General features: G+C 42.5%; 1 protein-coding gene and 1 pseudogene across 1 annotated transcript; both read left to right on the forward strand.

Annotated features, from left to right (window-relative positions):
- The first annotated feature begins 2138 nt into the window (after positions 1–2138).
- Positions 2139–3071, forward strand: OR2Z1 (olfactory receptor family 2 subfamily Z member 1). Its single transcript, XM_005890736.2, has one exon. It carries the CDS (start codon positions 2139–2141, stop codon positions 3069–3071), a length of 933 nt encoding a protein of 310 aa, XP_005890798.2.
- An 11577-nt stretch (positions 3072–14648) lies between these two features.
- LOC102278963 (heterogeneous nuclear ribonucleoproteins A2/B1 pseudogene) lies at positions 14649–15707 on the forward strand (annotated as a pseudogene).
- Positions 15708–27310: the final 11603 nt, after the last annotated feature.

Consider the following 27310-nt stretch of genomic DNA (forward strand, 5'->3'; position numbering starts at 1 on the left):
AACCTAGACAGCATATTGAAAAGCAGAGACATTTTTTGTTGACAAAGGTCCGTCTAGTCAAGGCTATGGTTTTTCCAGTGGCCATGTATGGATGTGAGATTTGGACTATGAAGAAAGCTGAGTGCCGAAGAATTGATGCTTTTGAACTGTGGTGTTGGAGAAGACTCTTGAGAGTCCCTTGGACTGCAAGGAGATCCAACCAGTCCATCCTAAAGGAGATCAGTCCTGGGTGTTCATTGGAAGGACTGATGCTGAAGCTGAAGCTCCAATACTTTGGCCACCTAATGTGAAGGGCTGACTAATTTGAAAAGACCCTGATGCTGGGAAAGATTGAGGGCAGGAGAAGGGAACGACAGAGGATTAGATGGTTGGATGGCATCACCGACTCAATGGACATGGGTTTGGGGGGATTCCAGGAGTCAGTGATGGACAGGGAGGCCTGGCATGCTGCGGTTCATGGGATCTCAAAGAGTTGGACATGACTGAGTGACTGGACTGAACTGAACTGAAGCCATGTCTGACTCTTTGTGATCCCATGGACTGCAGCACTCCAGGCTCCCCTGTCCTTCACTGTCTCCCAGAGTTTGATCAGATTCACGTCCATTGAGTTGGTAATGCTATCTAACCATCTCATCTCATCCTCTGCCACCCTCTTCTCCTTTTGCCTTTGATCTTTCCCAGCATCAGACTCTTTTCCAATGAGTCGACTCTTCAAATCAGCTGGCCAAAGTATTGGCATATTGAAGTGTTAATTGTGAAATAGCCAGATACCCACTATACAGTCAGTGCTCAGTTGGTGTCAGCTCCTCTCAAGATGAGCATAGTGAGTGAACAGAGCAAGACTAGGTTCATTTTGACTCTTAAATAGCCCTTGACATTTTACCAGCTGGGACTGGTAAAATTGGTGACTAAGGTAATTGATTGGTTCCACATTGGCAGAAAATTGTTAAGGATTGTTAAGGATTAGTTTTTAAGTTTTTCTTTATGAAGCCGTGGAAATAGTGAGATATTCCCAGGATTTATTTAATATAGTTTTAGACTGGACTGCCAGGGAAGTCCCCAGACCATCAATTTGATCCCAGTGCTTGCTCATCAGATTTCTCTTTAATCCAGATTCTCATCCAGGCTACTGGACCAGATCTTTCTCTGTTTTCTTGCTTGGTTTGTTGATTCAACTCCATCTATTTACCAGTCCTTTTGGAATATTACTTCTGCTTTGGCCCCAGCACCACTCGGATGAGGGGTATTGAGACATTCTACTGGGGTTGTGTTCTTTGACTTGGGCCATGAAATTGGGACTGCAAGAGTCAGTGGGAACACAACTTTGTAAAGCAACTATGTGTGTGTGTGTGTGAGTCACTTAGTCATGTCTAACTCTTTTTGATCCCACGGACTGTAGCCCACCAGGCTCCTCAGTCCATGAATGCTCCAGGCTAGAATACTGGAGAGGGTTGCCATTCCTTCTCTAGGGAATCTTCCCAACCCAGGAGTTGAACCCAAGTCTTCTACATGTCTCCTTCGAGGCAGGCAGATTGTTTTACTGCTGAAAGCAACTATACTCCAATAAAAATTAATGTTTAAAAAAAGTGAAAGTGAAGTCCCTCAGTTGTGTCCGATTCTTCACGACCCCATGGACTTGCAGCCTACCAGGCTCCTCCATCCATGGGATTTTCCAGGCAAGAGTGCAGGAGTGGATTACCATTTCCTTCTCCAGGGGGTCTTCCTGACAGAGGAATCGAAACCGGGTCTCCTGCATTGCAGGCAGACGCTTTACCATCTGAGCCACCAGGGAAGCCCATTTAAAAAAGGGGAAAAACTAAATTGCTATTATTAAAAAAAAAAAGAGTAAGTAGGTAGCTCTTGATCAACGTGTGGCCAAGTATCTCATTCAGAGGTTCCAGTTATGGTTTTCCCATCCTATGCCTGTGACAGACATTACTAATCAATCATGCCTTTTTCTACCTATTAATCTTAGCTGTGACCTCATAGTTCTCAAGATGGCACTCCAGGCAGCCTTTACCAATCAATAGCCATTGGCACGTGGGATGAGACGTACATACCAGCCCCAACTTGGGCTTCTTGCCATGGATCTCCAGTTCTTCTTGCAGCAAAAGTATGTTGTGTAAAATACGACAGATATGAATCAGTCAGTGGCTTCTGACTTCATTCTGGTGGGGCTCTTCAGCCGCTCAGGGTCACCTCAGCTACTGTTCTTCCTGGTGGCTGTCATGTTTATCATGGGGCTTCTGGGCAACACCACTCTGCTCTTCCTGATCTGCGTGGACTCCCGGCTCCACACACCGATGTATTTTCTGCTCAGTCAGCTCTCCCTGTTTGATGTTGGCTTCCCCCTGGTCACCATCCCCAAGATGGCCTCAGACTTTCTGCAAGGAGAAGGTTCCATCTCCTTTGGGGGTTGTGCAGCTCAGATATTCTTCCTCACGCTGATGGGTGTGGCTGAGGGCATCCTGTTGGCCCTCATGTCCTATGACCGTTATGTGGCTGTGTGCCACCCGCTGCAGTATTCTCTGCTCATGAGGCGCCAGATGTGCCTGCTCATGGTGATCTCCTCCTGGCTGGCGGGTGTGCTCAATGCCTGCATCCAGACCTCCATCACTCTGCACTTCCCCTACTGTGCCTCGCACACCGTGGACCACTTCTTTTGTGAGGTTCCTGCGCTGCTGAAGCTCTCCTGTGCGGACACCTCCACCTATGAACTGGCGCTGTCCACCTCGGGAGTGCTGATCCTGGTGCTTCCCCTTTCCCTCATTGCCACTTCCTATGGCCACGTGTTGGGGGCTGTTCTACGTATGCGCTCAGAGGAGGCCCACCACAAGGCCTTCACCACCTGCTCTTCACACATCACAGCAGTGGGACTCTTCTATGGAGCAGCTGTGTTCATGTACATGGTCCCGGGTGCCTACCACAGCCCACACCAGGACAACATGGTCTCCCTGTTCTACAGCCTTATCACCCCCACACTCAACCCCCTCATATACAGCCTGAGGAACCGGGAAGTGTGGATGGCTTTGGTCAAAGTTCTCCGCAGACCTGGGCTCAGGGCAAAGTGATAATCACAGAGGGAGCTGCGGGTGTGATCTTAGTGGTCCTCCATTCCACCCATCTCACCCAAGTACCAATTTATGGTGCAGCTGCTAAGGCCTTAGATCCAAGGCTAAGTGTCTGCCCAGCTTCTTCCCATCCCTTGAGGAGTTGGGTTCATGTTTTCTCGCATGGACTTGTGGAAAGCAATAGTAGCAGTCCTGTATTAAAAAGAAATATACTTTTAGTGTATTCTTGCCCTATTTTTAGCACTATTTACATGAATAGAAGGGGGACTTCCATTCATGGCTCAGACGGTAAAGAAATTGCCTGCAATGCAGGAGACTCAGGTTCCATCCCTGGGTCGGGAAGACACCCTGGAGAAGAGAATGGTTACACACTCCAGTATTCTTACCTGCAGACTTCCATGAGAAGCCTGGCAGGCTACAGTTCATGGGGTCACAAAGAGTCTGACATGACTGAGTGACTAACACACATGCATGAATGGAAGACCCTACTTTGTAAACTTGAAATTTCCTTGTTATTGAATTGATAATTATACTAGTAATAATTAACGTTTTTGACCAATTGATCTACTGAGTAAATGTTATTTTGTCCTCATGACAGCTTTTGAGATGTAGTGACTATGATGTGTTATGTGTAAGAAAAAAGACTCAAAAAGGGAAAATAAATCATCAGTGGTCAAACTTCCAGGAAGTGGCACAGCTGGGGCTTGAGCCCATGATGTTCTGATGCCAAACTATTGTGCTATTTGACTGCTAAGCAGTGATCTGTTACCTGCCATAGGTGTGTGTGTATATGTATAAAGATGGAAAAACCATGCATATCTCCTTAAAAAATGAAATATGGAGTGTTTCATTTGGAACCCTAAAAAGAAACTCCATCTTTGCTCTTAAGCCCAGCCTTGAAAACAGTTGTAAACAAGAGCAACTGAAACAAAAAAAGCCAAAGTGTAAATATTGAACATAAATCATTAGTCTGCTTCATGTTCATTAGACATCCAAACTTTATTTTGCCCTTGGTTAGATAACTAAAATAAGTGCTTGATTTTTAAAAAATAGATTTAAAACTATATATTTCCTAAAGAAATAATATTTGCTTTTCTCTTTATTTCTTCCTGCTTTCCTTGATATTCTTTTGTTCTTTTAAAAAGATTCTTCATTTTTAAAATTAAGTTAAATACTTTGCATGAGTTAAAAAATGTTTTCGGTGAAATATTTCTTCTCAATGATCTGCCTCTTGAGAAACCTATATGCAGGTCAGGAAGCAACAGTTAAAACTGGACATGGAACAACAGACTGGTTCCAAATAGGAAAAGGAGTACGTCAAGGCTGTATATTGTCACCCTGCTTATTTAACTTCTATGCAGAGTACATCATGAGAAACGCTGGGCTGGAAGAAGCACAAGCTGGAATCCAGATTGCCGGGAGAAATATCACTAACCTCAGATATGCAGATGACACCACTCTTATGGCAGAAAGTGAAGAGGAACTAAAAAGTCTCTTGATGAAAGTGAAAGAGGAGAGTGGAAAAGTTGGCTTAAAGCTCAACATTCAGAAAATGAAGATCATGGCATCTGGTCCCATCACTTCATAGGAAATAGATGGGGAAACAGTGGAAACAGTGTCAGACTTTATTTTTTGGGCTCCAAAATCACTGTAGATGGTGATTGCAGCCATGAAATTAAAAGTTGCTTACTCCTTGGGAGGAAAGTTATGACCAACCTAGATAGCATATTGAAAAGCAGAGACATTACTTTGCCAACAAATGTCCGTATAGTCAAGGCTATGGTTTTTCCAGTGGTCATGTATGGATGTGAGAGCTGGACTGTGAAGAAAGTTGAGCACTGAAGAATTGATGCTTTTGAACTGTGGTGTTGGAGAAGACTCTTGAGAGTCCCTTGGACTGCAAGGAGATCCAACCAGTCCATTCTAAAGGAGATCAGTCCTGGGTGTTCATTGGAAGGACTGATGCTGAAGCTGAAACTCCAATACTTTGGCCACCTCGTGCGAAGAGTTGACTCATTGGAAAAGACCCTGATGCTGGGAGGGATTGGGGGCAGGAGGAGAAGGGGACAACAGAGGATGAGATGGCTGGATGGCACTACCAACTCAATGGACATGGGTTTGAGTGGACTCCGGGAGTTTGTGATGGACAGGGAGGCCTGGTGTGCTGCGGTTCATGGGGTCGCAAAGAGTTGGACACGACTGAGTGACTGAACTGCACTGAATGTATTATGTATTTTCCAGTGATTTCAATATAATAATTCTATGTATTTGGGGGGCCATTTTTTTCAGAGTGTTTAAGAAGCATTAAAAGACTTGTTGGTGAAAACTGGTTTCTTGTTTTAATATACTTTATTTATTTGTTTGATGTGGACCATCTTTAAAGTCTTTATTGAATTTGTTACAAGACTACTTCTGTTTTATGTTTTGCTTTTTTAGGCCATGAGGAATGTGGGATCTTAGCTTCCCAACCAGGGATCGAATCTGAGCCCCTGCATTGGAAAGCAAAGTCTTAACCACTGGACTGCCAGGGAAGTCCATTAATGTATTTTTTAAAATTACTTTCAATTACAGGATAATTGCTTTACAATATTGTACTGGTTTCTGCCCTACATCTACATGAATCAATCATAGGTATAAACATGTCCTTTCCCTCTGGAAGATCCCTCCCATCTCCTACCCCATCCCACCCCTCTAGGTAGTCACAGAGCACTGGGTTGAACTCCCTACAGCACACAGAAAATTCCCACTGGCCATCTGTTTTACGTATGGTAATGCACATGTTTCCATGCTCCTCTCTCAATTTTCCCCATCCTCTCCTTCTCCCACTGTGTTCACAAGCCTGTTCTCCATGTCTGCGTCTCCATTGCTGCCCTGCAAATGGATTCATCAATACCATCTTTCTAGATTCCCTATATATGCATACTGTTAAAATTGAACTATAGATCATGTATAATAGTATGTTAGTTTTAGGTGTACAATATGGTGATCCAACAATCAAATACACTGCAAAATGATCGCAGTGAGAAGTTCAGTAAGTTCTCTCACTCTCCAAAATTATTAGTGTTAATGACTGTATCTCTTGTGCTGTATATTATATCCCCATGACCTATTTATTTGATAAATAGGAGTTTGTATTTCTTAATCCCCTTCACCTAGTTTGCCCAACCCCCAACCCCCCTCCCTCTGGCAACCGCCAGTTTGCTCTGTATCTGTTTTGTTTGTTTTTAGATTCCACGTATCAGTCAGATTATATGGTATTTGTCTTTCTCTGTCTGACTTATTTCACTTAGCATAATACTGTCCTGATTCATCTGTATTGTTGCAAATGGCAAGATTTAATTTTTTTGTTGCTGAGTAATATTCCATTTTATGTACATACCACATCCTCTTTATCCATTCATCTATTTAAAAATATTTTTAGATTTTTAATTGAAGTATAATTGCTTTAAAATGTTGTGTTGGTTTCTGCCATACAACAGCCATAAGCATACATATATCCCCTCCCTCTTGAGCCTCCATCCCATCCCTCCTCCATTTGTCCATTGATAAGACATTTAGAATGTAAGTTCAAAACACTAAGTAATTCCTGAGCCCAATTGTCTTGTAGACTTTAACATAAAATGAAGAAAGATTATGGTAAATAAATATTGAGATTTACCATGAAAAGGGAAGACCATGATAGATACTGCAAAGACATGCGGGTGAAAGTCAAGTCTGTCTTTCTCAAGGACCACCACACTCTCCTTTTCTTTGGCACCAATGTAGCCTGTCTCATTGTGTTTTCAGGGCTCTTTCTTGGTTCCTCTCTCTTCCTCCCTGGCAATCCTATTGGCCCTCAAGGCCAGAGTCAGTCTCTCCTCTTACTTCTTACCATATGCATCTGACTCTTGCTATCTTCAGAGGTTACTTGTTTCTTGCAGACAGGCTGTGAGAGATCCCAGCTGGTTCCTGGACTCCTCTATAGCTGATATGGACACCACCGGGGCTGTCAGGGCTGGTGTGCACACACCGACCCATCCTTAGGTTGGTCCAGACTTTCACCTGAACTACTTGGTGGAATTGTTGTTAAGGCATTTGTAAAATCCAAAGGACTTTCACCTTCGTGGCTGCAAGTAGGAGTCCTCGCGTTCTCTTGTTCTCCAAGGTCTCCTCCCTTTGGCTGTCACCTGAACTCACTGTCAGCCTGGAAAGGTATTCTAGTCACTGATCTCTGGAATATGCAGCTGATCAGTCTTCTTTTCCTTTTTTTAAAAAAAATAATTTTATTTACTTACTTTTGGCTGTACTGGGTCTTTATTGCTGCTCAGGCTTTTCTCCAGTTGCGAAGAGCCAGGGCTACTCTCTAGTTTCAGTGCCTGGGTTTCTCACTGTGTTGGTTTCTCTTGTGGAGCACAGGATCTAGAGCACAGGCTCAGTAGCTGTGGTGCATGGGCTTAGTTGCTCTGAGGTATGTGAGATCTTCCTGGACCAGGGATTGAACCTACTTATGCATTGGCAGATGGATTTGTCACCCCTGGACCACCAGGGAAGCTCTGGTCAGTCTTCCCGAGTGTCTAGGGCTTCAGCCAGTTTTCTGCTTGGCCTGTGTCATGGTCTCGTTTCTTCCTCTGTGAAGTTGGTGTGGAGCCCTATACCACAGTCACAGGTGTGGAACTTTGTACCAAGGTCACAGGACAAGAATCTCTGGAATTAACCAAGCTCCATAGCAAATGTTGTCATGAACATCCTGATCTAAACCAGCTAGTTCTCTGACCTTCAGATTGCAGGTTTCCCAGATAGTGCTAGAGGTAAAGAATCTGCCTGCCAATGCAGGAGACATAAGAGACTCGGATTCCATCCCCGAGTCAAGAATATCCTCTGGAGAAGGAAATGACAACCCACTCCAGTATTCTTACCCAGAGAATCCCATGGACAGAGGAGCCTGGGGGGCCACAGTCCGTGAGATCACGGAGTCTGACACTACTGAGCTTTTGAGCACACCATTACCCACCTGCAGCATCCTAAAGCGAAAACGTTAGTCACTCAGTCATGTCTCTTTGTGACCCTCTGGACTGTAGCCCACCAGGCTCCTCTGTTCATGGGATTCTCCAGGCAAGAATACTGGAGTGGGTTGCCATGCCCTTCTCCAGGGATCTTCCCAACTCAGGGATGGAACCCACGTTTCCTGTGTCTCCTGCACTGGCAAGTGGATTCTTTACCAGCTGAGACATAATACAGCATACACTTAGGTAAAGATATCACATTTTGAATGATATACTGCAATAAACTAGGAATTACAGCTTAGATTTCAAATCTTTTTTCCACATAATCCAATTTCGAGATTCTAATCACAATGATCTGTTTAAAATGCAAAACTGATCATTTACTTGAACTTTTCGGTCCTTTTCATTTTTGTCTTTGGCAGATATTTATCCTGTTGTCCTGCCCTAATAACACTGCCTTCTTTATTCCCCAATGTGTCTCAATTTGGAGAAAAAAAATTTGGTCACCTTTTTTGCAAAGCACCTACTATGTGCAAAGTGCTGGTATAGAACTTGTGGTCCAGAATTAAACAGTGCTGCTCCTATTTCCTTAGTGAAAGGAAATGGTAAGTAGAGCAAAGAGTTCATAACATCATATAGAAATAAATGCTGTGATCAACAGTAAGACAGAGAGAGACGGAGGGAGGGAGATAGTTTAAGTATGAGCATTTATTCACATTTAAGTGTTTTTTCATGTGTTCATGTACATAAACTCTTGGTGGGGAGTGGATTGTCTCCTTCCGGGGTTTGAGGGAGGCTCCTATGCATTGTAAATTCCTTCCAGGTGCACTTTTTTTGGACTTTATCTTGTTTTTTAAATTGATTTGGCTGTACTGGGTCTTAGTTGTGGCACAGGGGTTCTTGGTTGCAGCAAGTGGGATCTAGTTCCCTGACCAGAGATAGAACCCAGGCCCCCTGCATTGGGAACATGGACTCTTAGCCACCGGACTACCAATAGGATATAAAGTATATTGAAGAGGAGACTTATTTAGAAATTCACTCACCTAGTTATGAAAGTGAGAAACCTTGCAGTCTGGTTTCTGAGTCTGATACTGAGCAGGGGTCTATGGGACTCCAGGGCACAAAGCCTTTCCATGTCCCCCATTTCTTCGACTACAGGAAATAGCCTTCATTTAGCCCCCATGACCTTCCCTGAGCCCCAGTGGGCAGATTCAAGCAGTTGTTAATTAGGGAAGGGTGGGAATGCAAGACCAGGGAGAAATGGTCAAGAGCGACCTTAGAGCAAGGTCTTGTGTTGTTGTTCAGTCACTAAGTCGTGTCCAACTCTTTGCCAGCCCATGGGCTGTAGCACGCCAGTCTCCTCTGTCCTCCACTATCTCCCAGAGTTTGCTCCAACTCATACCCACTGAGTCAGTGATGCTATTTAACCATCTCATCCTCTGCTGCCCCCTTCTTTTACCTTCAATCTTTCCCAGCATCAGGGTCTTTTCCAGTGAGTCAGTTCTTTGCATAAGGTAGCCAAAGTATTGGAGCTTCAGCTTCAGCATCAGTCCTTCCACTGAATATTCATGGTTAATTTCTTTGAGGATTGACTGGTTTGATTTTCTTGCCGTCCAAGGGACTCTCAAGAGTCTTCTCGAGCACCACAGACTCCTACTTACCTCACCACTAACCCAGCAGAATGCAAGCCTGTCACTCACTGCCTTGATCCTTATCACCTACCCCTGACCAAGAGCCCAGACTATAAGACCGCTCCCTATTCCCCATTGAGGGGGTGCAGTTCTTGAGGCGCTAGCCTACTCTGGTCCCTCTTTGCCTGGCAAAGGAATAAAGCCACTCTTTTTTTCTCCTTCATAACTGTCTTCATCTTTCCACTTGGCATCAGTGCACAGAAAGGCAAGATTTTGGCAGCATTACCTGCAAGCTGGAGAAGCAGAAAGCCAGTAGTAAAATTCAGTTCAAGTCTGAAGGCCTGAGCTCTGAGTCCAAGGGAAGGAAAAGGTGGACATCCCAGTTCAAGAAAAGAGAATGGATTCACCCTTCCTTCGCTTTTTTGATCCATTTGGCCCTCAGCAGAGTGGATGACACCCCGCCTCCACCTGCCCACTATCCTCCGCCACACTGGGGAGGGTGGGGTCTCTTAACTTAGTCTATGGAATCAAATGCTAATCTCTTCTAGAAATATCTTCAGGAACACACTCAGAATTAATACACAACCTGCTAACTGGGCATTCCCTAGCCCAGTCATGTTTCTCCCTATAATTAAACATCACATGTTGTATTATCCACTCAACACCAATAGAACAAGGTGACCTAGGTGATTTTTTTAAATTAATTTTATTTTATTTTTAAACTTTACAAATTGTATTAGTTTTGCCAAATATCAAAATGACCTAGGTGATTTTATGTTTTAATTTATTTTTATTTTTTAAACTCTTCTGGGCTTCCCTGGTGGCTCAGATGGGTAAAGAATCTGCCTGCAATATAGGAGACCTGAGTTTGATCCCGGAGTTGGTAAGATCTCCTGGAGAAGAAAATGGCAATCTACTCTAGCTTTCTTCTTGGGAAATCCTAATGGACAGAGGAATCTGGCAGGCTACAGTCCATGGGGTCGCAAAGGAGTTGGACACAACTTAGCAACGAAACCACAAAATACATTCTTGTGGAAGGACTGATACATGGCTGCAGCTTAATGTTCACTCATGATTACTTTCTGCACATTGTTGGGGGTATAACTGATTATATAATTTTAAATTAAAAAAATGTTATAGGTGTATAATTGCTTTACAGTTTTGAATTAGTTTCTGCTGTACAACAACATGAATCAACCTTAAGCATACATATATCCTTTGCTTCTTGAGCCTCCCTCCTGCTCCTCCCATCCCAGCTTGCTAGGTCATCATAGAGCACCGGGCTGAGCTCCCTGTGCTATACAGCAACTTCCCACTAGCTATCTATTTCACACATGGTAGTGTACATAGGTCTGTAATTTTAAATATTTTAAAACACACGTTAAAGAAAGTAAACAGAGAGGAAATTGGTTTCTATACTATTTCTATTTACCAAAGAAATTGAAATTATTTCAAAATGTAGTCCACATCAGAATGAAGAAAAAGTTAAATCACAGTCAGTGAAATAAAGATAGTTAAGAGACTATTTAAAGGGCTTCCTAGGTGGCTCTAGTGGGAAAGAACCTGCCTTTCAGGAAATGTAAGAGAGGTGGGTTTGATCCCTGGGTGGGGTAAATCCCCCGGAGGAGGGCATGGCAGTCCACTCCAGTGTTCTTGCCTGGAGAATCCCATGGACAGAGGAGCCTGGTGGGCTGCAGTCCACAGGGTCCCAAAAAGTCAGACATGACTGAAGCGACTTAGCAAATGCACAAAACACTGATTTCTTTGGAATGGCTATTGGCATAGACTTTATAGATTTTTAATAAAGATTTGGACTTTTACTGATAAACATTTAAACAGCCTCTACTTTATTGTGTTAAAACATAAGCTTATGGATATTTCAGTCCCTTGGACTGCAAGGAGATCCAGCCAGTCCATTCCAAGGGAGATCAGCCCTGGGTGTTCTTTGGAAGGAATGATGCTAAAGCTGAAACTCCAGTACTTTGGCCACCTCAGCAAAGAGCTGACTCATAGGAAAAGACTCTGATGCTGGGAGGGATTGGGGGCAGGAGGAAAAGGGGATGACAGAGGATGAGATGGCTGGATGGCATCACCGACTCGATGGACATGAGTCTGAGTGAACTCCAGGAGATTGTGATGGACAGGGAGGCCTGGCGTGCTGCGATTCATGGGGTTGCAAAGAATCAGACACTGAGCCATCAGATCAGACTGAGCTACTGATCTGACCTGATCTGATGGATATTTCTGTGTATAAAAATAATTTTTTTTTGTAGAATGTATCCTGACTGAGAGTAAATGTTAAAAATGTTGGTAGAAACTGCCAACAGCACTCCCAGACACAAATGTATTACATTTTTTTCATTTACAAGAGTATCTGACAGTGTCAATAGCCTCAAATTCTCAACTTTGTGGATAAAGTTTCATAAATCTCTTCAAAGCTTTTGATGAGAGGGAGGGGTGTGTCCTCTGGATTGGGTTGTCCCCTGATTGGGTTGTCCCCTGATTGGGTTGTCCACTCTCTTCCCCTATAAAAGGAGAATCAGAAGCAGAAGTTCCTGTACTTTCCACCAAGTCACAGGCTTTCTGCATCTCCAGAGTGGTCAGAGGACAGCACTTGGAAGACAGGGAATCCTGCATAGACCAGAGTTCCAAGCAGGCCTCTTCTGGTGAGTGTGGAATCTCTCTTGATTGCAAGAGAGTGTTCACGTATATACTTGTTTTTTTTGCAAAGTCTTTTTAAGTTGGCAGACAATAGCTCTTAAAGAGGTTACCTTGTTGAAAGTTATTTCCTTGGTGTTAGTGTTAGGAATACTGAAAATTTCGTATATTTTTGAGTCTGAAGATTTTTTAGGATAGTAGCCCAGATTTTTTTCTTGGCATGTGGGATCTTAGTTCCTAGACCAGGGATCAAACCCCATGCAGTGGAAGCTTAGAGTCTTAACCACTGGACCACCAGGGAAATCCCAGGTTGTACGTATATATTTTTTTTAAAAACAAAATCACTATGAAGTAGAAGTATTTGGCTGTGTTCTTTAAATAGTTCTCTCTGAGAAGTTGTTTTACACACTATGTGTTTAGTTTTCCTTCCTTTCTTTAAAAAAATTCAGTTCTTTGCTTCAAGAACTATTTGAACCTATTGCTTCAAATAGGTCATCAGTTTGGCCTTCCACAATTTCTTCATCAACAATTGTCATTAATTTTTTCTCCCTTCTTACCTCTCTTCCTCCATATCTCCTTCTTTCTCTGTCTCTCTGTTGGCTTTATTGATGCTCACAATACTTAATTATACCTGAAACTATAGTAGATATGGGCTTCTCAGGTAGCTCAGCTGGTAAAGAATCCACCTGTAATGCAGGAGACCACCGTTAGACTCCTGGGTCAGGAGGTTCCCCTGGCGAAGGGATAGGCTACCCACTCCAGTATTCTTGTGCTACCCTGGTGGCTCAGACTGTAAAGAGCCTTCATGCAATGTGGGAGATCTGGGTTCAATCGCTGGGTTGGGAAGACACCCTGGAGGAGAGTATGGCAACCCATTCCAGTATTCTTGCCTGGAGAATCCCCACAATAGTAGATATTCTTTAGTCTATAACCCTTTTTACTCATTAGGATTCAAATAAACTGGGGCAGTGACTTTAATTTAAACTCAAGGGTTTTAGTACAATGTGGCATATAATTGTTGTTCGGTGGCTAAATCATGTCTAACTCTTTGCCATCCCATGGACTGCAGCATGCCAGGCTCCCCTGTCCTTCACTATCTTCCAGAGTTTGTTCTAATTCGTGTCCACTGAGTTGGTGATGCCATCCAACCATCTCATGCTCTGTCATCCCCTTCCTCTCCTGCCTTCAATCTTTCCAAGCATCAGGGTCTTTTCAATTTTTCTTTAGATCAGGTGGCCAAAGGATTGGAGCTTCAGTTTCAGCATTAGTCCTCCCAATAGATGCTCTGTAAATGGGATGATCAAATAATTTTCCCTCCAAACTTGGGACTTCTAGATCAATGTTCAGGGATAGTGTTAATAATTATGGCAGGACAACAGAAATAAAATAAAAATTTTAGTTTCTCCCTTTAAAAATATTTTCTGAAGACAGAGATGATGGATTTAAATGAAAGGGTGTGCTGATTAGGTTTACATGTTAACCAGATTATTGTGATTAGAGGTTAAATGGATTACATAGAGAAAGGATTAGAAGCCCTAGTGCCAATTAGACAGTCTACCACAAAAGAGATTTTTATCACTGTATAACTGAAGTTGAGTGAATTTATTAGAAAAGTTTAGAAAGTACTTTTTTGAGTTTGAACAGTCTTTTTCAAAAAATATATCTGAGCCCAGTCTAAGGGCAAAGTGAATAAGTGAGTCTGTCAGTGTAAACTGCTAAAGTCCACATTACTCTTCCCTTCATTGGGCATCCAACTTAGTGAGAAAATCAAGATAAAGAGATGATGTGCCTGCGTGCTAAGTTTGTGAACCCATGGACTGCAGCCTGCCAGGTTCCTCTGCCCATGGGATTCTCCAGGCAAGAAAACTGGAATGGATTGCCATGCCCTTCTCCAGGGGATCTTCCCGACCCAGGGATCGATTACATCTAACCTGCATTGGCAGGCAGGTTCTTTACTAGCACCACCTGGGAAGTCTGGATAGTATACATACAATTCAAAATTGGAAACATTAATAGGGAAAGTGCAATATTAATCTTAATGACTGGATCAGGAAAGGTCACTGTGTTAAATGGTGTTTTGCAGGAACATTGAAAGGTGCTCAAGACTGATTCGAAGGCTCCAGAGGCAGCGGCTCTGGAGGTCTGAGCCACATCACCGACTCCCTGTGGAGGTTCCTAGACCTGCCGTTCCTGGAGCAGTAGAGGGCCTCACCCCGCAGTAGAGACCTGCTGGGTCTCTGTTCATCCCGCGAGATCTCGCGTTAACCTCGGCTACTGGAAATATGGCTGCAGCGAGTGAACGGGCAATGGAGAAAACTGTGAAATCTGTTCCTGTGAAGAGGGAAAAGAAAGAAGACGAACAAATCCGTAAACTCTTCATTGGTGGCTTGAGCTCTGAAACCACAGAAGAAAGTCTGAAGAATTACTACCAGCAGTGGGGAGAACTCACAGACTGTGTGGTCATAAGGGGCCTTGCCAGTCAAAAATCAAGAGGGTTTGGTTTTGTTACTTTCTCCTCCGTGGCTGAGGTGGATGCAGCCATGGCAGCCAGACCTCATTCCATTGATGGGAGAGTGGTTGACCCCAAACGTGCTGTTGCGAGAGAGAAATCTGAAAAACAGGGGTCGCTTGTCAATGTGAAGAAGCTGTTCGTTGGTGGAATTAAGGAAGATACCGAGGAGCATCATCTTAGAGAGTACTTTGAGAAATACGGAAAAATCGATGCCATTGAGATCATTACAGATAGGCAGTCAGGCAAGAAAAGAGGCTTTGGATTTGTGACTTTTGATGACTATGATCCCGTGGATAAGATAATGCTGCAGAAATACCATGCCATCAACGGTCATCGTGCAGAAGTTGGGAAGGCTTTGTCGAGACAGGAAATGAAGGAAATTCAAGGTCCTAGAAGTAGAAAAGGAGGCCCTTTTGGTTTTAGTGTTTCTTCTAATGGGGGTGGAAATTTTGGACGAGGGCCAGGAACTAAATTTAGAGGAGAAGCTGATGGGTATGGAAATGGTCCCGGATCTAGGGATGGCTGTCATGGGTATGGAGGAGGACCTGGAGGTGGGAATTTTGGAGGTTACCCTTGTTATGGAGGTGGGAATTTTGGAGGTTACCCTGGTTATGGAGGAGGAGGTGGAGAATATGCTGGTCGACGTCCTGGGTATGGCAACCAGTGGGAATTCTCTGGAGGTGGTTATGGCAATAATTTTGGAAATTACGACCAGCAACCTTCTAATTATGGTCCAATGAGGAATGGAATCTTTGGTGTTGGCAGGAACATAGTGGCCCCATACGGTGGAGGAAATTATGGCCCAGGCGGCAATGGAGGAAGTGGGGGTTATGGAGGCGGAAGTGGATATTGAGCTTCTTCCTGTTTGCCCTGGGCTTCACTGTCTGAATAGCAGAGGATGAGAGCCCAGACATAACAGAACAGTTTCAGGTTCTTGAAATAAGGACATTAAGAAAACTCTTATCTCAGCCATGAATAAATATTTAGTGATGTGTCAGAAGACCTCAGAGCAGATTCAAAGAGTCATTTTTGTGAATGGACTGGATTATTTAAGAACATTACCTTCCTGTGGAGGAAAAATTGTGAAAAAAACTGACTTTGAGACAGTTTCCTAGCTTCTTAACTGTTTATTTCTAGTGAGTGTAGAAGTATTCCTTCTTTGATAATGTTAAATGTGTAAGTTTCAGGTGACATGTGAAACCTTTAAAATGTTTTTTTCTCAAAGTTTTGAAACTATTAGCCAGAATCAGCACAATAGACAGAATGTTGTTCCTTTTATTGGAAAAATAAAAATATATTAAACTTGAAAAAAATAAAAATAAAACTGTCTGTAGAGTTAAGAAGCAGTTGTACTTTTATGATTTAATAAAATAATTCTAAAAGAAAAGCAGTTGTAATTTGTCCTTTTTCATTTATAACTTTTTCACTTTAAAATTTTTATCTTTAAGTAATTTTTTTCTACTTTATGAGGTATTATTGATATATACTATTTAATTTACTGTTTATTTTTAGCAGCTTCCCAGGTGGCATCAGTTCAGTTCAGTCAAGTAGTCATGTCCGACTCTTTGCGACCCCATGAATTGCAGCACACCAGGCCTCCTTGTCCATCACCAACTCCTGGAGTTCACTCAAACTCACGTCCATCGAGTCAGTGATGCCATCCAGCCATCTCATCCTCTGTGATCCCCTTCTCCTCCTGCCCTCAATCCCTCCCAGCATCAGAGTCTTTTCCAATGAGTCAACTCTTCGCATGAGGTGGCCAAAGTACTGGAGTTTCAGCTTCAGCATCAGTCCTTCCAAAGAACACCCAGGACTGATCTCCTTTAGAATGGACTGGTTGGAACTCCTTGCAGTCCAAGGGACTCTCAAGAGTCTTCTCCAACACCACAGTTCAAAAGCATCAGTTCTTTGACACTCAGGCTTCTTCACAGTCCAACTCTCACATCCATACATGACCACTGGAAAAACCATGGCCTTGACTAGATGGACCTTTTTTGGCAAAGTAATGTCTCTGCTTTTGAATATGCTATCTAGATTGGTCATAACTTTCCTTCCAAGGAGTAGGTGTCTTTTAATTTCATGGCTGCAATCACCATCTGCAGTGATTTTGGAGCCCCCAAAAATAAAGTCTGACACTGTTTCCCCATGTACTTCCCATGAAGTGATGGGACCAGATGCCATGATCTTCGTTTTCTGGATGTTGAGCTTTAAGTCAACTTTTTCACTCTCCACTTTCACTTTCATCAAGAGGCTTTTGAGTTCCTCTTCACTTTCTGCCATAAGGGTCGTGTCATCTGCATACCTGAGGTTATTGATGTTTCTCCTGGCAATCTTGACTCCAGCTTGTGCTTCTTCCAGCCCAGCGTTTCTCATGATGTACTCTGCATACAAGTTAAATAAACAGAGTGACAATATACAGCCTTGACGTACTTCTTTTCCTCTTTGGAACCAGTCTGTTTTTCCATGTCCAGTTCTAACTCTTGCTTCCTGACCTGCATAGAGGTTTCTCAAGAGGCAGATCAGGTGGTCTGGTATTCCCATCTCTTTCAGAAATTTCCACACTTGTGATCCACACAGTCAAAGGCTTTGGCATAGTCAATAAAGCAGAAATAGATGTTTTTCTGGAACTCTCTTGCTTTTTCCATGATCCAGAAGATGTTGGCAATTTGATCTCTGGTTCCTCTGCCTTTTCTAAAACCAGCTTGAACATCTGGAAGTTCATGGTTCACGTATTGCTGAAGCCTGGCTTGGAGAATTTTGGGCATTACTTTACTAGCATGTGAGATGAGTGCAATTGTGTGGTAGTGTGAGCATTCTTTGGCATTGCCTTTCTTTGGGACTGGAATGAAAACTGACTGGCATAGTGGTAAAGAATCCACCTGCCAATGCAGTAGACGTGGATTCAATTCCTGGGTGGGAAAGATCCTCTGCAGAGGGAAATGGCAACACACTCCAGGATTATCAACTGGGAAATCCTATGGACAGAAGAGCCTGGGGGCTTTAGTCCATGGGGTCCCAAGAGTTGGACATGACTTAATGACTAAACCACCAGACCACTATCACTCATTTATTTAGGTGGCACTGGGTCTTCATTGCAGTGCGTGGATGCCTCTCTTGTTGTAAAGCACCGACTCTAAGGTGCATGGGTTCTCTACTTGAGGCACACAGGCTCAGTAGTTGCAACAGGTAGGCTTCGTTGTCCTGCGGTATATGGGACAAAAATCAAGTGCTAACTATAGTCATCATGTACATTACATCCCTTGTTGTTCATTCACTGAGTCATGTCTGACTAGTTGCAACCCTATAAACTGCAGCATGCCAGGTTTCTCTATCACCATCTCCCTGAGTTTCCTCAAATAACACGCCCATTGAGTCAGTGATGCCATCCAACTGTCTCATTCTCTGTTTCCCCCTTCTCCTCTTGCCCTCAATTTCCCCAGCATCATGGTGTTTTCCAATGAGCCAGCTCTTCCCATCAGGTGGCCAAAGTGTTGGAGCTTCAGGTTCAGCATCAGTCCTTCCAATGAATATTCAGGGTTGATTTCCTTTAGGATTGACTGGTTTGATCTCCTTGCAGTCCAAGGGACTCTCAAGAGTATTCTCCAGCAACACAGTTTGAAAGCATCAATTATTTGGTGCTCAGCCTTCTTTATGGTCCAACTCTCACATCCATACATGACTACTGGAAAAAGCATAACTTTGACCAGATGGACCTTTGTTGGCAAAGTCATGTCTCTGCTTTTAAAAACAGTCAAGGCTTGACATTGCTATTCTTCCAAGGAGTAAGTGTCTTTTAATTTTGTGGCTGCAGTTACCATCAGAAGTGATTTCGGAGCCCCCCAAAATAAAGTCTCTCACTGTTTCCATTGTTTCCCTATCTATTTGCCATGAAGTGATGGGACTGGATGCCATGATCTTTGTTTTTTGAGTGTTGAGTGTTAAGCCAGCTTTTTCCCTCTCCTCTTTCACGTTCTTCAAGAGGCTCTTTAGTTCCTCTTCACTTTCTGACATTAAAGTGGTATCATCTGCATATCTGAGGTTGTTGATATTTCTCCTGGCAATCTTGATTCTAGCTTGTGCTTCAGCCAGCCAGGCATTTCTCATTATGTACTCTGCATTGAAGTTAAATAAGCAGGGTGACAATATACAGCCTTGATGGACTCCTTTCTCAATTTTGAACCAGACCATTGTTCTGTGTCTGGTTCTAACTGTTGCTTCTTTTCCTGCATACAGGTTTCTCAGGAGGAAGGTAAGGTGTTCTGTTATTCCCATTTCTTTAAGAATATTACAGTTTGTCATGATCTACACAAAACTTTTAGCATATTCAATGAAGCAGAAGCAGATTTTTTGGGGAATTCTCTTGCTTTTTTCTATGACCCAGGGTATGTTTGCAATCTGATCTCTGGTTCCTCTGCCTTTTCTAAATCCAATTTGACATCTGAAAGTTCTTGGTTCACATACTGCTGAAGGCTAGCTTGAAGGATTTTGAGCAAAATCTATTGGCATGTGAAATGAGTGTAATTATACAGTAATTTGAACATCTTTTGGCATTGCTTTTCTTTGGGATTGGAATGAAAACTGATGTTTTCCAGTCCTGTGGCCACTGCTGAGTTTTCCAAATTTGCTGGCATAATGAGTGGAGCACTTTAACAGCATCATATTTTAGGATTTGAAATAGCTCAGCTAGAATTCCATCACCTCCATTAGCTTTGTTCATAGCAATGCTTTCTAATCCTTTGTTTAATGCAATGCTCCATAGTCCAGGATGTCTGGCTCTAGGTGAGTGATCACACCATCGTGGTTAACTGGGTCATGAAGATCTTTTTTGTATAGTTGTTCTGTGTATTCTTGCCACATTTTCTTAATCTCTTCTGCTTCTGTTAGGTCCTTGCTGTTTTTGTCCTTTTTTGTGCCTATCTTTGTATGAAACGTTCCCTTGGTATCTCCAATTTTCTTAGAGATCTCTAGTCTTTCCCATTCTATTGTTTTCATCTATTTCTTTGCATTGGTCATTTAAGAAGGCTTTCTTACCACTCCTTGCTATTCTTTGGGACTCTGCATTCGGTTGAGTTTATCTTTCCCTTTCTCCTTTGCCTTTTGCTTTTCTTCTTTTCTCAGCTATTTGTAAGGCCTCTTCAGACAACCACTTTGCCTTGCTGCATTTCTTTTTCTTGGGGATGGTTTTGGTCACCACCTCCTGTACAATGTTAGGAACCTCCATCCATAGGTTTTTAGGCACTCTGTCTATCAGATCTAATCCCTTAAATCTATTTGTCACTTCCATTGTATAATCATAAGGGATTTTATTTTGGTCATAACTGAGTGACCTAGTAGTTTCCCCTACTTTCTTCAATTTGAGCCTGAATTTTGCAGTAAGGAGCTGATGATCTGAGCCATGGTCAGCTTCAGGTCTTGTTTTTGCTGACTGTATAGAGCCTCTTCATCTTTGGCTGCAAAAAATATAATCAATCTAATTCCGGCACTGACCATCTGGTGATGTCAATGTTTAGCATCATCTCTTGTGTTGTTGGAAGAGGGTGTTTGCTATGACCAGTGCATTCTCTTGGCAAAACTGTTAACATTTTCCCTGCTTCGTTTTATACTCCTCTAAGGCCAAACTTGCCTGTTACTCCAGTTATCTCTTGACTTCCTACTTTTACATTTCACTCCCCTATGGTGAAGAGGACATCTGTTTCGGTTTTTGTTCTAGGAGGTCTTGTAGGTCTTCATAGAATAGTTCAAATTCAGCTTCTTCAGCATTAGAGGTTGGGGCATAGACTTGGATTACTGTGATATTGAATGGTTTGTCTTGAAAACGAACAAAGATCATTCTGTTATTTTTGAGATTGCATCCAAGAACTGCATTTTGGACTCTTTTGTTGACTATGAGGGCTACTCCATTTCTTCTAAAGGATTTTTGCCCTTTAGTAATAGATAGGTCATCTATATTAAATTTGCCCATTCCCGACCATTTTAGTTCACTGATTCCTGAAATGTTGATATTCACTCTTGCCATCTCCTGTTTCAGTTCTGTTCAGTTCAGTTGCTTAGTCGTGTCTGACTCTTTGACACCCCATGAATTGCAGCAAGCCAGGCCTCCCTGTCGATCACCAACTCCCTGAGTTCACCCAAACTCATGTCCATCGAGTCAGTGATGCCATCAAGCCATCTCATCCTCTGTCGTCCCCTTCTCCTCCTGCCCCCAATCCTACCTAGCATCACAGTCTTTTCTAATGAGTCAACTCTTCTCATGAGGTGGCCAAAGTATGGAGTTTCAGCTTTAGCATCATTCCTTCCAAAGAACACCAAAGACTGATCTCCTTTAGAATGGACTGGTTGGATCTCCTTGCAGTCCAAGGGACTCTCAAGAGTCTTCTCCAACACCACAGTTCAAAAGCATCAGTTCTTTGGCGATCAGCTTTCTTCACAGTCCAACTCTCACATCCATACATGACCACTGGAAAAACCATAACCTTGACTATACGGACCTTTGTTGGCAAAGTAATGTCTCTGCTTTTGAATATGCTATCTAGGTTGGTCATAACTTTCCTTCCAAGGAATAAGCGTCTTTTAATTTCATGGCTGCAATCACCATCTGCAGTGATTTTGGACCCCCAAATAAAGTCTAACACTGTTTCCACTGTTTCCCCATCTATTTCCCATGAATGATGTGGGACCAGATGCCATGATCTTCGTTTTCTGAATGTTGAACTTTAAGTCAACTTTTTCACTCTCCTCTTTGCCGGGAGCCGGCATATTGCATATTGAGTGCATATTGCATATTGAGTACAGCACTTTCCACAGCATCATCTTTCAGGATCTGGAATAGCTCAACTGGAATTCTATCACTGCCGGGAGCCAGCGTGAGGAGCTCCACCCATGATAAAGGTCATGAGGAAGGAGGCTCGGCATACCCAAAGGCGGGATCGAGCCTCAGGAGTCCCCCTGGAAATTCTCAAGCATTTACACCCAAAACCAGAGTCTGCCTACTTTCTGCTTTGTGCTGTCACCTACACCTCTGACTTTACGGGGGGCTGTCCCCCACTACCTCTCTGAAAAAAGAGTTAGCTTACAGCTCCAGTTAATAATTCCTGGGTGTGACAGTGTTTCAACCTACAAACTCCTTTGGAAATCCCCTAGCCTGCCTGAATAGGTTTTTCCGGCCACATGTGATTGTTCAGAGCCTCCCAACTGTGAGAGGCAGGAGATGTTCTAAACTGTCTAAACACAGATTCTTTTGAGTAGTTAAAAGATTGATTAGAAATTGTATTGGTGAAGGGATTTTCACTTGTTGGGCCAATGTTTGCTGCTAAGTTTCCATATCCCTTACCTGCTGTGTCCCTGGCAGTGTATTGATTAATATAATTGGTGTAAGTAGTAGCTTTAATGTTTGTAACCTGGGACCCTTGAGTTAATTCTTTTTCTTGTTATAGCCCACCACACCTTTGCTCTGTAGGAATGCAACTTTATCTAATGCTTTTGGAGGGTGGCTCCTGACCAATCACCTTTAGAGAAAAATAAGTTTTCTGAAGAAAGGGTCTTAAAATGTTAACAGGCCTCCGGGCCAGAAGATGATGTAAATCACCTAAGATTTTGCACATGATAAGTTTGCAGGAAGAAAGCCTGGCTTGCTGCCTGACTCTACCCCTTCACCCATTATCCTCTATGCATAACTTAAGGTATAAAAACTACTTTGGAAAATAAAGTGCGGGCCTTGTTCAACGAAACTTGGTCTCACCATGTCGTTCTTTCTCTTACCTTCTGGCTGAATTATTCAGCCTCTTTTCTACACTGAATTTCCTCACTGAGCTATCTTATTTCAGCCTCTTTTCTCCACTGAATTTCCTCACTGAGCTATCCTCATTCTATTACTCTTTATATCCTTAACGTTTAATTAAGCAGTTGTTTCCTGATCTTCGCCTACGCCGTCTCTCCTTCGAATACCCTGGATCAGCCGGGGCTGGTCCCCGGCACCTCTTTCACTTTCTTCAAGAGGCTTTTTAGTTCCTCTTCACCTTCTGCCATAAAGGTGGTGTCATCTGCATATCTGAAGTTATTGATATTTCTCCCGGCAATCTTGATTCCAGCTTGTGTTTCTTCCAGTCCAGTGTTTCTCATGATGTACTCTGCATATAAGTTAAATAAGCAGGGTGACAATATATATCTCCTGTTTGACTACATCCAATTTACCTTGTTTCATGGTCCTAACATTCCAGGTTCCTATGCAGTATTGTTCTTTACAGCATCAGACTTCCCTTTCACCAACAGATACAATCACACCTGGGTGTCATTTTCACTTTGGCTCAGCCTCTTCATCCTTTCTGTAGCTATTTCTCCACTCTACCCCAGTAGAATATTGGGCCCCTACCGACCTGGGGGTTCACCTTTCAGTGTCATCTCTTTTTGCCTTTTCAAACTGTTCATGGGGTTCTCAAGGCAAGAATGCTGAAGTGGTCTGCCATTCCCTTCTACAGTGTACCACGTTTTTAGCACGGATGTGCCCTTCAGCTGCTCAGCATAGCTGGATGAAATGCTTTGTGCTTGGGCTTTCCCACTGCTGGTCCTCAGTGAGCATTTAAACCTTCACTGGCATCAGGAGTCAGTCAAGATGTGGCCAGAGTTTGAGGCAAAGGCCCTGTTGGAGTGGCTGAAAAGGGGGTCTGGGGAAGTCTGGAACTGATGTTGGAGGATGCCCAGGAGTGGAGGGCACCCCCCACCTCTGCTGCCGCTGGCTACCCTGGAGTCGATCCACTGCCTGGGAGCTGCTGTCCGCCAGTGGAGCTGATAAGCCACCCAGGAGCTGACTATATCCTGGCTTTCCCACTGCTGCTGGTTGCCCTAGTACTTTATTTATCTTCTTAACCAAAAGCTTGTAGCTTTTGGCAACCTTCATTCTATTTCTCTGCCCACAAATTCCCCACCTCTGGTGGTATCTTTTCCTTTGAGATTAAAAAGGAAACTTTAAGTTCATCATATAAATGAGATGCTATAGTATTTGTCTTTCTCTGACTTATTTCACTTAGCATAGTGCCCTCAAGAGATTATCCATGTTGTTGGAAATGGCACAATTTCCTTATTTTTTTTTAATGGTTGAACAGTCTATCATTATATGTGTATATATATGTGTATGTATATATGTATATGAGCATGTGTATAGATACATGTATATATGCATAAAATGTAAAATCACATTTTATTTATTCATTCATCTTTTGATAGATATTTAGGGTCATTTCCATGTCTTGGCTATTGTAAGTAATGCTGCAATGAACATGGACTATTCAGGATCATGACTTTTGTTTTGTTCAGATATATACCCAGAAGTGGAGTTGAAATAGAGCAAGTCCCCCCTGTAGTCTTTCCCATCCCCCTACCCCATGTCCTCAACCTGCCTATTATCTGTGAAAAAAAAAAAAAAACTTAGCTAGAAGAATAAGTTTAATCATAGAAGTGAGAAAATGCAGAAGCAAAGAAAAGCAGTCAAATAGGACAAAACAGTAATAGTTTAGTCATTAAGCATAGTCAAGGAACTTTAGCTCCTTCTCAAGGGCTATAGATAATATTTTGAGCCATATCCTGAGCTGTCTTGTAGATACTGAAACTCCCACCAAATGGAACAGGTTAACTTCATGATGACCAGACTGGAGCCATGACAGAAGCTCCCACAGTTGTGAGCATTGGCCTTAAGGAAATGGGAAAAATACAACCCTGGAACTTAAAATCACCTGTGTTTAAAACAATCACGATGATGTTGGTCAGACCACTGGTAACCAATTTCAAGATTACTGTTAGAGCTGACTGCTGTTTCTACATGTAGCCCCATTCTTCTGCCTATACACTCTATTGCCCCATGATTGTCAAGGGGGGAGTTGCGCTTTGGACAGGAGTCTGCCCTCCCCCATGGCCCCAGTCACTGGCATTCAAAATATAGCAAATTTTCCTTTCCATCAACCTTGCCTCTTTATTGGCTTTTGAGCAGTGAGGATCTGGACCCCACTTTCAGTTATAGTTTGATGAATTCTGACTCCAATTATATCTTAATATGATCCATTTTAAGATATAATTGGAGTCAGAATTCATCAAACTGCAAGGAGATCCAACCAGTCCATTCTGAAGGAGATCAGCCCTAGGATTTCTTTGGCAGGAATGATGCTAAAGCTGAAACTCCAGTACTTTGGCCACCTCATGTGAAGAGTTGACTCATTGGAAAAGACTCTGATGCTGGGAGGGATTGGGGGCAAGAAGAGAAGGGGACGACAGAGGATGAGATGGCTGGATGGCATCACTGACTCGATGGACGTGAGTCTCAGTGAACTCTGGGAGTTGGTGATGGACAGGGAGGCCTGGCGTGCTGCGATTCATGGGGTCGCAAAGAGTCGGACACGACTGAGCGACTGATCTGAATCTGATCTGAATATGATCCAAATTACAATGTTCTCCTATCTATTTGACTTTTATCATATCAGAAGGAATAAATTCTCATCACAAAACTGCTTTTTTATTAAAAAAAATTAAATCTGTGGAAGAAGGCATTTAAATTATAACTGATATTAAGGAATTAAGTAACTAAGAAGGTTTTGATTCCAAGATAAGACTGATTTAGTAAGCTTCAAGACAGTTCAAGAGCAAATAGTCAAACAAAAGCACAGAGTGAAAAATAGACAAGACAGAGCTAAAAGATAAGTGGGAAGTGATGAAGAGTGGACTAGAGAGAAGGTGGGGAGGAATTGATATCACGAGTGAAAATACATGCAAGCATGTTCCAAATGGATGAAATACATCAACCCACAGATGTAAGTAACTCAACGTCCTTTGAGCAAAAAATAAAACAAAACAAAAACAAAAACACAGGGGAAAGAATGAGATACACTATGGTCTCAATGCCAAAGTTAATGTAAAAAGATTTTAGACATTTTAGAGAATACAGAGGCTAATTGGTGATGCCTAGACATAAATAAAGACTAAGATAGATAGCAATACAGAACCTTTTTATTTTAGAAAATATTTTAATTTCTCTTTTTTTTTTTTGGCTGTACTGGGTCTTCACATGGGCTTACCTCCAGGGGCAGCATGTGGGCTTCTCTTGCTGCCCTCCATGGGCTTCTGGTTGCAGTGCAATGGGCTTCTCTTGTTACAGATCATGAGCTCTAGAGTGCAAGAGCAGTAGCTGCAGCCCAGAGGCTTAGCTGACCTGTGGTATATGGGATCTTAGTTCCCTGACCAGGGATCTAACCTGTGTTGGAGGGTGGATTCCTTTTCTTATATAATTTTATTTATTTATTTCTGGTTATGCTGGGTCTTCATTGCTGTGTGGGTTTTTCTCTAGATGCAGCGAATGGGGGCTACTCTGTAGTTGCGGTGCTTGGGCTTCTCACTGCAGTAGCTTCTCGTTTTGGAGCATAGGCTCAAGAGCACAGGCTCAATAGATGTGGTGCACCAGCTTAGTTGCTCTGAGGCATGTAGGATCTTCCTAGATCATGGATCAAACCCATATCTCCTGCACTGGCAGGAGGATTCTTTACCATTGAGCCACCAGGGAAGTCCCTGGAAAATGGATTCTTAACCAGTGGACCACCAGGAAAGTCCCGAGAACCTTTTTAAAGTGCTAAAATAAACCTCATGTCAAGACAAAATTCTATACCTAGCATCAAAATGGTCCAAAATAAAGATGCCTGAAAAACTTAAAGTGAAGCATTTCATTGTTAGTAGCCTTGAATTGGACAAAGTACTAGACAGTGTTATTAAGTCCAAAGGACAATAATTCCAAATTAAACACTAGGGATGCAGGAAAGAATAGAGTCAATAAAAGAGAATTTAAAATAAATATCAATGAATTTTGGCTTATAAACAGTTCAAGAAATATGTCATGGAGATTAAAATATATGTAGAATTAAAATGCATGACAGCAGTAATAGAAAAGCCAGGAAAGTTAAAATGAAATTGAAAGTATTCTAAGATTTTAGCTTTGAGAAAAGTCATAAAAATGATTATCTGTATTTGTTGTTTAGTCACTAAATTTTGTCCAACTCTTTTGTGACCTTAGGGACTGTAGCCCACCAGGTTCCTCTGTTCATGGGATTTCCCAGGCAAGAATACTGGAGAGGGTTGCCATTTCTTTCTCCAGGGGATCTTCCCCATCCAGGAACCAAACCTGCTTGACAGGCGGATTCTTTACCACTGAGCCGGCAGGGAAGCTCAATTATCTGTATCAGGCTACATTAAATGAAGGAATCATAATTTAATCATAATTCATAATACTCATTAATTCATAATTTAGTGCAACCACAAATATTTGTATATGAAAATAACAAGTTTATACAGAGAACAATGTGATAATGAAAGAGTTAGGTTATAGTCAGTGAAGTAAAGAGAGTTTAGTGCAAAGGGTAGGGAAAGTCAGATGGTTGAAGTAATTTCATATTTATTAGTAATTTTCCCAGGTGGCGCTAGTGGTAA

This window comes from Bos mutus, chromosome 7, assembly GCF_027580195.1.
Source record: "Bos mutus isolate GX-2022 chromosome 7, NWIPB_WYAK_1.1, whole genome shotgun sequence".
Taxonomy (NCBI): domain Eukaryota; kingdom Metazoa; phylum Chordata; class Mammalia; order Artiodactyla; family Bovidae; genus Bos; species Bos mutus.